We start from the raw sequence: 13,128 nt of genomic DNA, 5'->3' as shown, positions 1-13,128 counted from the left end.
CACACCTACTGGCATTGTTACATCATAATTTTAATAGAATTCTATAGTGTTATTGGTGAAAGAGACCGTAACTCCATCCATCATCTTTTCCTCTCATAGATGAGAAAACAAGTGTTAGTGGAGAAAGAGTAGTGGAGACCAAATTTCATGTGATTAGTTAGTATTGCAAAACGACTTCTATAGGCTGGAGAGATACCATGGAGGTAGGGCATTTGCCCTGCATGCAGGATGATAGTGGTTCAAATCCCGGCATCCCATGTGGTCCCCCAAGTCTGCGGGGGGCGATTTCTGAGCTTAGAGCCAGAGCCAGGAGTAACCTCTGAGCGCTGCTGGATGTGACCAAAAACAAACAAACAAACAAAAAACGACTTCTATAAACTGATTTTTACTGATGGTCAGACCTTTCCATCGTTCTACCTGCCAGTGAATTAAACATTTATATCCAAGCACACTCCTTCCCATGCATTCTAACTCAGACATAAAGGAAATCGGAAAGGTCCAGGAATTTTCACCTCATAGAGGGTTCCGTTTTGTGTGACTGTAAAAATAATGAGTCTTCATGTTCACTGCCATGTCTGGTGGTGCTGGTGTTGCTCTGCATTCCCTCCCATTAAACTCTTCTTTTCCTTCTCTTGCCTTTTATATTATAAGCCATAGTTTAAACCAACATAAAACTTTGAATTTGTTTAGTGAACTTCAAAACCTCCTCTCAAAACTCTCGAAGATTTTTATGTTCACTTCCTCGTGGATTTTGTTTTGTTTTGTTTTTGGGGGCACACCCGGCAGCGCTCAGGGGTTCCTCATGGCTCTCCACTCAGAGATCACTCCTGGCAGGCTCAGGAGACCATATGGGATGCTGGGATTCGAACCACTGTTCTTCTGCATGCACAGCAAATGCCCTACCTCCATGCTATTTCTCTGGCCCCTCTCGTGGATTCTTTTAAAGTAAAATGCAGGGGCTGGAGCAATAGCACAGCAGGTAGGCTGTTTTCCTTGCATGTGGCTGATCAAGGTTCAATCCTCAGCATCCCATATGGTCCCCAGAGCCTGCCAGATGTGATTTTTGAGCACTGAACCAGGAATAACCTCTGAGGACTGCTGAGTGTGTCCCAAAAACAAAAACAAAAAAGTAAAATACAATTACAGTTCAGATATTTCTTTTCAAGTAACAAATCTCCTCTATTAACCCCATATACTTTTAATGTTATTTAGTAGAAAGTGCCTTTATCTTTTATTTGTGCTCACTAATGGTAACTAATCTAAATATACTTATATTTTTTTACTTTTAATAACTTGTATTATGGCTCAATGTTTAGCAGCACTACTTAGAAATACATTATAGCACCAGAGAGATAGCTCAGTGGGATTGGCACATGCTTTGCATGTGGGAAGTCTGGGTTAGACCTCTGAATCCAGGTGTCTGCTGAGCACCCCTAGGAGTAACTATTATCAAGCGAGGATCATCCCCTGAGAATCATTGAGTGGGCCCTTTCACAACAAAACCTGAACATTTATGTTATATACATATAAAGACTACAGAATTAAATGATAGAATGATAAAAAATTATTTGCTATTTAAAATAATAACAATATTTTCTGGAACTAGTATAAAATGAATATATAAAACCATCAGCTAACAAATACTTTTTTTAATTTATGATTTATTATGTTTTTTATAATTATCTTTATTTAAACACTGTGATTACAAATATGATTATAGTTGTATGATTACAGTCATGTAAAGAACACTCCCCTTCACCAGTAAAACATTCCCACCACCAATTTTCCAGATCTCCCTCCTCCCCACCCCACCCCACACCTGTACTCGAGACAGGCTTTCTACTTCCCTCATTCATTCACATTGTTATGATAGTTTTCAGTGTAGTCATCTCTCCAACTGCACTCATCACTCTATGTGATGAGCTTCATGTCATGAGCTGCACCTACCAGCCCTCATCTCTCTTGTCTCTGAGATACTGCTAAAAATGTCTTTCATTTTTCTTAAAGCCCATAGATGAGTGAAACCATTCTGCATCTTTCTCTCTCCCTCTGACTTACTTCACTCAGCATAATAGATTCTATGTCCATCCATGTATAGGAAAATTTCATGACTTCATCTCTCCTGATGGCTGCATAGTATTCCATTGTGTATATGTACCACAGTTTCTTTAGCCATTCATTTGTTGAAGGGCATCTTGGTTGTTTCCAGAGTCTGGCTATTGTAAATAGCACTGCAATGAATATAGGTGTAAGGAAGGGATTTTTGTATTGTATTTTTGTGTTCCTCAGGTATATTCCTAGGAGTGGTATAGCTGGATTGTATGAAAGCTCAATTTCCAGTTTGTGAAGGAATCTCCATATCGCTTTCCATAAAGGTTGTACTAGACGGCATTCCCACCAGCAGTGAAAAAGAGTTCCTTTCTTTCCACATCCCCGCCAGCACTGCTTGTTTTCCTTTTTTGTGATGTGTGCCAATCTCTGTGGTGTGAGGTGGTTACCTCATAGTAGTTTTGATTTGCATCTCCCTGACGATTAGTGATGTTGAACATCTTTTCATGTGCCTTTTTAACAAATGCTTTTTCATAATAATTTATTTAAGCACTATGGTTACAGAAAAGTTAATAGTTGGGTTTCAGTCATAGAATGTATACCCCCCTTCATTGGTGTAACTTTCCCATCACCAATGTCCCCATTTCTCTCCCCCCTCTTACCCCCTGTCTATTCTGCTTCTCTCTCTCACTCTCCTTTCTGGTTTGCACTATTGTCTGTGGGGGGGTGCCATGCTTATCACTTTATATCCCTTTCAGCACTCAGTTCTTATCCAGAGTGATCAATTTCAACTCTGATGGTCATGGCTGTCATTGCCATGGCATTTGTTAGTACAGTTAGTGCTCTAACTGCACTCCCTACTCTTTGTGTCAAGCTTCCTACCATGGGCTGGTTCTCCTAGCCCTCATCTCTATTGTCTCTGGATATTATTACCATCCTATCTTTTATTTTTCTTAAATACCACAGATGAATTAGACTCTTCTGTGCCTGTCTCTCTCCCTCTAGCTCATTTCACTCAGCATAATAATCTCCATGCCCATCCATGTGTAGGCAAATTTCATGACTTCATTTTCCCTAACAGCTTCATGGTATTCCATTATATAAATATAGCACCATTTCTTCAGACACTCATCTGTTGTTGGGCACCTGGGTTGTTTCTAGATTCTGGCTATTGTAAATAGTGCTGCTATAGACATAGAAGTGCAGAGGGCATTTTGCTTAAAATGTTCTTAAATATCTATTTTGCTAAACTTTGTTCCTTTGAGCTGGGTTCTGATACAAATGTTGACACCTTTATTCATTTATTTATTTGTGGTTTGGGGCTTCACCCAGTGATGCTTAGGGTTTACTTCTGGCTTTGTGCTCAGAGTTCACTCCTAGCAGAACTTGAGGATCCATATCGGGTACTGGGGATAGAATCCAGGTCAGCTGCATGCAAGGCAAATGGACCTACCCACTGAACTATCATTATGGTCCCTGTAGGCCATAATAAAATAACATGTAATATGATTAATATAACATGTAACCTATATCTGTCTCTCTCCCTTTCTATATATATATATATATATAAAACAACTATATGTAACATATATTGTCATACATACATATAAACATATTGTTATATCCATGCAATAAGAATATTTGCATTCCAGGGCCAGAGAGATAGCATGGAGGTAAGGTGTTTGCCTTTCATGCAGGAGGTCATCGGTTCGAATCCCGGTGTCCCATATGGTCCCCCGTGCCTGCCAGGAGCAATTTCTGAGCCTGGAGCCAGGAATAACCTCTGAGCACTGCCGGGTGTGACCCAAAGACCACAAAAAAAAAAAAAAGAATATTTGCATTCCTTTCTTCTTCTTCCTTCCTTCCTTCCCTCCCTCCCTCTTCCTTCCCTCCTTCCTTCCTTCCTTCTTCCTTCCTTCCTTCCTTCCTTCCTTCCTTCCTTCCTTCCTTCCTTCCTTCCTTCCTTCCTTCCTTCCTTCCTTCCTTCCTTCCTTCCTTCCTTCCTTCCTTCCTTCCTTCCTTCCTTCCTTCCTTCCTTCCTTCCTTTGTTCCTTCCTGCCATCCTGCCATCCTGCCTTTTCCTGTCACATAATTAAGCTCTTCCTTTTGGACTATGCTTCTATAATTTTGTCATTAAGTTAAAAGGTATTTTTTTTACAAATGTAACCTTCATTATATAAAATACGTAACTAAGGGCCCAGAGAGATAGCACAGGGGCGTTTGCCTTGCAAGCAGCCGATCCAGGACCAAAGGTGGTTGGTTCGAATCCCGGTGTCCCATATGGTCCCCCGTGCCTGCCAGGAGCTATTTCTGAGCAGACAGCCAGGAGTAACCCCTGAGCAACGCTGGGTGTGGCCCAAAAACTAAAAAAAAAAAAAAAAAAAAAAAAACGTAACTAAAACATTTTCAATCTTGGTCTTTGTCTCCTAGATTGCAGAAAGAACAGAAATCAAAATAGCAGAATCTCGAGAAGGCTATCGACCCATTGCTAAACATTCATCGGTATTGTTCTTTAGCATTGCAGATCTCGCCAACATTGACCCCATGTACCAGTATTCTCTCACCTGGTTTGTGAATCTTTATATTAACTCTATTCATGACAGGTAAATATTTTATACCTTTTCCTCCCTATGTTGTATTTTCACCATTTTTAATTAAAGTGTTTCTAATAGTTTTGTAATGTACACTCAATATCAAACACTTCAAAAAAGTGGGTTTTTTTTAATCTAGGGATTCAATCTTTTTGAAATATACTAATTTAAAATACTAAATATGGGGAGAGATAGCACACGGTTTTATAAACCTGTGTTTGCCTTGCACATCGCTGACCCAGGATGGATGGTGGTTTGAATCCTGGCATCCCATATGGTCCCCTATGCTTGCCAGGAGCGATTTCTAAGCATAGAGCAAGGAGTAGCCCCTGAGTGCCACTGGGTGTGACCCAAAAACCAATAAAATAAAATACTAAATATAATCAAGTCAATTAATCTTTCTGTAATGTGTTGGTTTATTTTATGAAATATGGTATATCTACTTCTTATGCTTGTTATGAGATTAAATTGAACCTGGGTAGAATGATGCTAGGCTTATGTCTTACCCTCTGTTACTATCTCCTGGCCCCATTACTGCTGTGTTTTTAGGTAGATATTATTAAATAAATAAATAAATATCAAAATACTATTTGAGCCTATTGTGTGTTCTGTATGAACTCTTGATAGAACAATTTCTTTTGAGAAATATTGAAATCCTAAATTTTCCTTTCTGAATTTTGAATTCTAATTCATATAACCTTCAAAGTTGGAGAAATTAAATTGATGATTTGATATAAATGCCAAATATTGATGAGGATATGAAGTTATCAGAAAAATATGTTATAGTAAATTTGAAAAATAATGTAGCCACTTCGGAAACATTTTTGAAATTCCTCAGAATGTTAAACATAATGGGGCCGGGCGGTGGCGCTAAAGGTAAGGTGCCTGCTTTGCCTGCGCTAGCCTCGGACGGACCGCGGTTCGATCCCCCGGCGTCCCATATGGTCCCCCAAGCCAGGAGCGACTTCTGAGCGCATAGCCAGGAGTAACCCCTGAGCGTTACCGGGTGTGGCCCAAAAACCAAAACAACAAAAAAAAAAGAATGTTAAACATAAAATGTCTATATGTATTATAGAAAATTGAATAGTTCTTAAGTTTATACTAAGGAGAATGTGTATGTCCACACAAATATTTCTTTTTTGTTTTGGAGCAAATTAATGTATACACTAATTTCTTGGATTAGTTTTTCTCTTTTCAGTGCTATGATCATTCATATTACATATAGTTAAGTTTTTAATTTGTATTTTAGTTTTGTTTTCTCATCTTGTTGTCTTTAACTTGTATGCATATAAATCCTTGATGTAAAACCTATATAAAGAAGATATAGTACTCCAGCCTTCCACCTCATTGTGTTGGTCCAAACCTTATTTTATAGATTAAATTTAAATGTTTGAGGTTAATGTGGAATTATATGTAATGATGAGAAAAAATACAGTGGCCTCACCTTTTACCTTTTACCCAGTCTTCATAACAATGAAATACTGAAAGTTCACCATCACAGTCAAGATTATTGAACTTGATAATGAGAAGCAGAAGTCAGAATGGGCAGAAGTGAGAATCAACAGTGAGATTCAGCAGAGAGATTCCGCATCAGATTCAGTATCAGCAATGGAGCCTCCTCAAAGAAGCAGCAGCAGTAGCTCCAGCAAAGGGAGTCAGTCAGCTAGGAAGCCTGGAAAAAGCTGCTGAAAGTGAGACAGAGGCAGAGAGAGCCAGGAGTAGAGAAGTAGTTGTTAGGAAAGGCTGAGAATAGAGGCCATGTGAGGAGGTGTGCATGGAGGTTGGGGCCGTGAAATAAAGTTGGCTGACTCCTCGGGAAAAGAAATTATTGAACTTAATACAGTCAAGATACGGGTCATCACTCTAGATTTCCATGCTGCTCTTTATAACCATAGTCACCTCCCTAAAATCTTCATTAAAGTTCTCATTTCAGTGATGTTATAAATTGACATAAATTAACTCATAATAGTGTGTGACTAGGGTTTCCTAGTCCAGCAAAATTCTCTAAGAATTCATCCAGATTGTTGTGTATATCCATGGCTTTTATTTTTTCAGAAGGGAAGGGGTGAGTCATACCTGGAAGTGCTGATTCCTAGGTCTATGCTCAGAGAGCACTCCTGGTCGTGCTTGGGGACTGAGCAATGCCAGGAAACAAACCTAATCAGCCACATGCAAGACTAGCGCCTTATCTGCTATTCTCTCTTTCTCTCTCTCTCTCTCTCTCCCTCTCTCTCTCTCTCTCTCTCTTTCTCTCTCTCTCTTGCACACACACACTCCCTCCTTTTTTGTATTCAAAACAAGAATGTCTTTTTAAATTTTTATTAAATATTAATACACTATTATATAATTATTCATAATTGAATTTAAAGTGTACAATATTCCATTCCCAATCCCACCACCAGTGTCAACTTCATTCCACCTTTGCTCGCAGGCTTCCACCACCACAGCTTGTTGCCTTGAGAGACATATTTTTTTATAATTACTTTATTTAAGCACCATGGTTACAAAATTGCTCATGATTGAGTTTCTGTCATAGAATGTACACCATCCTTCACCAGTGCACTTTTCCCATCATGAGTGTCCCCACTTTCCCTCCCTCACACCCCACACCACACCCTCACACCACCTGCCTCTGGGGCAAGCATTTTTTAAATTATTTATTAAGCACCATGGTTACAAACATGATATTAATTGGCTTCCAGCCATAAAATGTTCAACCCCCCCCCCATTCAGCAGTGCAACTTTCCCACCTCCAATGTGTCCTCCCATTTCCCTGCTACCCAACCCCCTACCTGTCTTTGAGACAGGCATCATATTTCTCTATCATTGTCATGGTAGTTGTCAGTGTAGTTATTTCTCTAGCTGCACTCCCACTCTTTGTGGTAAGCTTCATATCATGGACTGGTCCTTCCAGCCCTCATCTCTATTGTCTCTGGGTATTATTACAATACTGTCTTATATTTTCCTTAAATCCCACAGATGAGCAAGACCATTCTGTGTTTATCTCTCTCCCTTGACTTATTTCACTCAGCATAATAGCCTCCATATCCATCTATGTAAAGGCAAATTTTCTGACTTCATTTTTCTAACAGCTGCATAGTAATCCATTGTGTAGGTAAACCACAGTGCCTTTGCTTATCTGGTCTCAGGGAAACAACTTGGGTTGTTTCCACATTCTGGCTATTGGAAATAGCCATGACAATGACAAACATATTAAGTTTGGTTGTTATATAAGTTTGGTGTTATAGCACCTTTCCTGCTATACTATCTTTTGGACCTTGTATTTTTAATTGCTGAGAAATATTTCCATTATATACTGAAAAGTATATCCTGATACTCAAAATCTATAACAAATTTTTAAAACATTTTAAAGTTTTGAATATAAAGAAGAAAAAGTTTATATCCCCACCCATAAGTAATGGTTTTGTTTATGTTTCTTGACTTTTTAATATGTATTTTTCTGTTTTGTTTGGGGGCTATTCAGAGGTACTCAGGGATTATTCCTGGTGGTACTCAGGGAACAATATGGGATGATAGAGATCAAAATTGGGTCAGCTGTATGCAAGGCAAGCTCCATACCAGCTGTAAATTGTTCAGGCCCTGCTTTTTAGCTATTTCTTTATATATGTATATCCATATACATATACATATATAGACATATATATGTTTATCTGCATTTATGCTTCTTTGGATAGGTAAATGCTTTATGATTCTTTGTCTTTTAAGTTCTTTCCAAAGTTAAAAGCCTTAAATCAAGATTCATAGATAAACTGATAGTTTTCCGTCAAATTAGAGTACAATAAAACATTTAGAATTTTGAATATAGAGAGGTTGTGGAAGCCTTGTTTATTTTTTCATACTCATACCCTGTTTTTAGATACATAAATTCTTAAGCTTTGTGCACACACACAAAGAATACAGATATTTCTCACATACCTTCATCGAATTTCTCCAGTGTTAGCAACTTTTTTTTTTTTTTGGTTTTTTGGGCCACACCCGTTTGATGCTCAGGGGTTACTCCTGGATAAGTGCTCAGAAATTGCCCCTGGCTTGGGAGGACCCTATGGGACACTGGGAGATCGAACCACGGTCCTTCCTTGGCTAACGCTTGCAAGGCTGACACCTTACCTCTAGCACCACCTCTCTGGCCCCAGTGTTAGCAACTTATATATTTGTCATATTACAACCAGGAAATTTATATTTGTGTACTCTGTTAGAGGGCTTGAATTTTACCAGGTTACATATATTCATTTGTGTGTGTTCATATTTTTAGCATTAAGTACTTAGAAGATAAAAACAACTGTACATTCATATGTTATTTTATTTTAGTGTAGTTTGACTCAATTTATTTTCCTTTTCTAATCTTTCAGTAACAAATCCAAAATTTTGGAAAAGCGCCTACGATATTTAAATGACCACTTCACGTACAACTTATATTGTAATATTTGCCGATCACTATTTGAGAAGGACAAGCTCTTGTTTTCCTTTTTATTATGTGCCAATCTTCTTCTGTAAGTTTTTTCTTTATTTACTTAGAAAACTTATCTAGAAAAACTAATCAAATAATAGGGCTTTCAAAGAAGGAGACTATGATTTTGCTCTGCTTGACTCGTTATTTTACTTGCATGTTTTCCTAATAACAGTGTTTTCTACAATAGCATTTGTGTTTTGGTGTTTACTTGTTTTTCAAAATTTAGAACACATAGAAGAGTTGTCAAGGGGTCGGGCGGTGGCGTTAGAAGTAAGGTGCCTGCCTTGCCTGCACTAGCCTTGGACGGACCGCGGTTCTATCCCCTGGCGTCCCATATGGTCCCCAAGCCAGGAGCAACTTCTGAGCGCATAGCCAGGAGTAACCCCTGAGCATCACCGGGTGTGGCCCAAAAAACAAAAAAAAAAAAACAAAAAAAAAAAAAAGAAGAGTTGTCAAATATTTATATGTGGTTCAATAAAGTCTACAAATCAAAATATATATTAATTCTCAGCAAGGAGGTCAATTTTTTTTCTTTCAGAATGGTTTATCTCACTTAAATAAAATGCAGTTAAGCTCCTATCATTTCTTTTCATGACATGCTACATAATTTTGTACAAAACTGAATTATTCTATTTTTAATGTATTGTACTTTTATCTGCTCACCAACATCTTACAGGTATCTATTCTTACTTGTATTGTATGTATGTATTCTTACTTGTATCTTGTATCTATTCTTTGACAATTCTTAAAAAAAATTCTTAAAAAAAAAAACCTGGGCCGGAGAGATAGCATGGAGGTAAGGCATTGCCTTGCATGCAGAAGGTCAGTGGTTCAAATCCCGGCATCCCATATGGTCCCCCGAGCCTGCCAGGAGCAATTTCTGAGTGTAGAGCCAGGAGTAACCCCTGAGCACTGTCGGGTGTGACCCAAAAACCAAAAAACCAAAAAAACAAAACTTGATAGAAACATTTGTGCGTAGGTTTTTATGTGCATATGGGCTTTAATTCATTTGTTCAAACAAAAGAGTAATTTCTGGATCATGTAGTGAGAATATGTTTAGTTTTGTAAGAAACCGTTTTACAAATTATTCGTACCATTTTATATACAGTTAATGAGAGTTACTGTTTCTCTACATACCTGTCAATATTTGTTCTCAGTTTGTTTGTTTGTTTTGGTTTATTTTGGGGCCACGCCCAGCAGCCCTCAGAGGTTCCTCCTGGCTCTACCCTCAGAAATCGCTCCTGGCAGGCTCGGGGGAACCATATGGGATGCTGGGATTTGAACCACCGACCTTCTGCATCAAGGCAAACGCCTTACCTCCATGCTATCTCTCCGGCTCCTGTAAAGAATATTTTAATATGTTTATTTACCATTTTCTTCGATGAAGATTTTATTAGATCTCCGCAACCCCCACTTTCCCTTTCCTTTTGTTGCAATGCTCTGTGATCACACACAGACTTAGTTGTTGTACGCACACATTTAGTTGTTCTCACCAGACATTGCACTCCCTTAAGTTGTGGTGCCAGAAGATGAACTTTATTTTTAGAAAAAAAAATATTTATTTGGGGGCTGGAGTGGTGGCGCAGTGGTAGGGCATTTGCCTTGCATGCTGCTGACCCAAGACGGACCTGGGTTTGATCCCATATGGTCCTCTGAGCCAGGAGCCATTTCTGAGCACATAGTCAGGAGTAACCCCTGAATGTCACCAGGTGTGACCCCATAAAAGAAAACCCTAACATTTACTGAGTACATTAATATGTATGAAGTATCAGATATAAAATACTTTTACATCTTTGATCTCATTTAATTTCTCCAATGGCTGAATGAAAAAGTCCTGGCTCTGAGGTTAGAAATGACAGGCTCCAGGGACCATATGGGATGCTGGAAATTGAAACCCGGTCCATCCTGGGGCAGCTGCATGCAAGGAAAATGCCCTACCGCTGTGCTATCTCTCCGGCCCTGACCTCTGCAGATATTTAAAGGATTTTCTTCTATATATCTCTCTCCTCCTGAGCTCTGCCACATACTCTTGCACCCAGCCTTCCTTACTCAGATAACTGTCTCTTCAACTCAGTAATACTACCAGGCTCTGATTTTGATAGCCTCCATGCTTTATGGACTATAAAGTACCTCCAGACAACTATCTGAGACGATCATAGATACCGTTTTCTTTTTTTCCCTTTGTTCAGAAACTACTTCCTTCACTGGCTATTATTGAACTACCCAAAATGATTGCTTATCCTTTTTTTTTCAGTTTTCTAATTATATAACGGTAAGGTCAGTCAATCATGGTTATTATTTTCCAAATTAGAAAATAGGAATTTAATTTTTAAATCAGCCACTTACAGATGCCCTTATTTTGGAAATATAGGGCAAAGAAAGAAATTGAATATCAGGAACTGATGTTTCTTTTAACTGGAGGAGTAAGTCTTAAGAGTGCTGAGAAAAATCCTGCTCCATCTTGGCTCCCGGATAAGAGTTGGGAGGAAATCTGTCGCGCAGGTGAATTGCCTGCGTTCAGAGAATTCAGGTAATTGTTTAAATTCGGTGATTGAGCACTTGCCATGCTGGGTAGGTTTGCATTCAAGTGGTCGTGAAATGATTCTGTGACTATCTTGGTTTATGTCTTTGTTCGACTATCTTTACTTAAATATTTTCACAGTGAAAGAATTTTTTCTCCATTTAGGACGCATTTTTGTACAAATATAGATGAATGGCGAGTAATCTATGACAGCAAAGAGCCGTACAATGTGAAATACCCAGAGCCAATGAACAAGAACTTAAATGAGCTACAAAAAATAATAGTTCTTCGTTGTTTAAGACCTGATAAGGTAAAAAACCAAATATGGCTTTTCTTTTATTTTTTTTGAAACCCAGATAATTTGTCATTTATACATTTCCCTGTACTAGGTTCCAGTTATTATTATTAGTTCTGTAAACTTCACTTTGCATGTTCAAAGGAATTCATGAACAACTTGGGTTTATAGTTTTCCTCAACTTCAAAAAATTCTCCTATTATTTCTTCAAAACAATTTTCCACCAGCCCAGTTATTTCATGAAAGGCCAGTGAGATAGCATGAGGGTCAAGGCGCCTGCTTTCCACTTGGCAGCCCTAAGACTCAGATTGAATACAGCCTGAATGCAACTTCTAGTACCTTTTTCAGCCCTCAGCAATGCGTGACAGCCCCGTAGTTCCAAGAACCTAGAGGCAGGAATAACCCTCTACCCCAGCAATGTTGGGTGTGGCCTCCAAACCCAATTAAGTGAATAGACAATATATCAAACTTCTTGATTCTAAACTATGGGTGACAGATATGTTTAATTATTTTTAAAATATATAATCTTGGGGCTGGAGAGATAGCATGGAGGTAAGGCATTTGCCTTTCATGCAGGATGTCATCGGTTCGAATCCTGGTGTCCCATATGGTCCCCCGTGCCTGCCAGGAGCAATTTCTGAGCCTGGAGCCAGGAATAACCCCTGAGCACGGCCGGGTGTGACCCGAAAACCACACACACACACACACACAAAAAAATGTAATCTTTTGTGGCCGGAGTGGTGATGCAAGCAATAGGGCATTTGTCTTGCTACATGCTAACCTAGGACAGATCTATGGTCGATGGTCCGCCAGGTGCGATTCCTGAGTGCATAGCCAGGAGTAACCCCTGAGTGTCACCAGGTGTGGCCAAAAACTAAAAACCAAAAGAAAAAAAAATTAAATCTTTTAAAATCTGGACTTAAATATAGACTGTTTCTATTTCTATCTTTCATTTTACTGATCTTTCTTGTGTAGCATCTAATCTGATTACTTCAACTGCTTAATGTTTCATTGAATGCTGCACATGGTTGACCACTTGCCTTTTGTTAGCTTCCTTTTAAAGATCGTTGAGTGTGTTCTGTTTGTTCAGCATCAGCACACACTGCCTTTGGAGCCACGTTCAGAGCTTCTTTGTACAATGTGTGAACTGATTCTGTTTTGTTTTTGCTTCTGATTTTTGCCATTCTAGGGACGGACCAGA

General features: G+C 38.9%; 1 protein-coding gene across 1 annotated transcript in view; it reads left to right on the top strand.

Moving 5' to 3' along the window:
- DNAH12 (dynein axonemal heavy chain 12) overlaps positions 1–13,128 on the top strand; it is a 227,137-nt gene that overhangs the window by 187,613 nt on the left and 26,396 nt on the right. Inside the window, 4 exon segments of the mRNA XM_049776149.1 lie at positions 4,480–4,652; positions 9,011–9,151; positions 11,483–11,641; positions 11,798–11,942. Coding sequence (XP_049632106.1) covers positions 4,480–4,652; positions 9,011–9,151; positions 11,483–11,641; positions 11,798–11,942 — 618 coding nt within the window.

The sequence above is a fragment of the Suncus etruscus genome, chromosome 7, assembly GCF_024139225.1.
Source record: "Suncus etruscus isolate mSunEtr1 chromosome 7, mSunEtr1.pri.cur, whole genome shotgun sequence".
Lineage (NCBI taxonomy): Eukaryota > Metazoa > Chordata > Mammalia > Eulipotyphla > Soricidae > Suncus > Suncus etruscus.
Note: the sequence above shows the minus strand (reverse complement) of the source record. Positions and strands in the feature narration are given on the sequence as shown.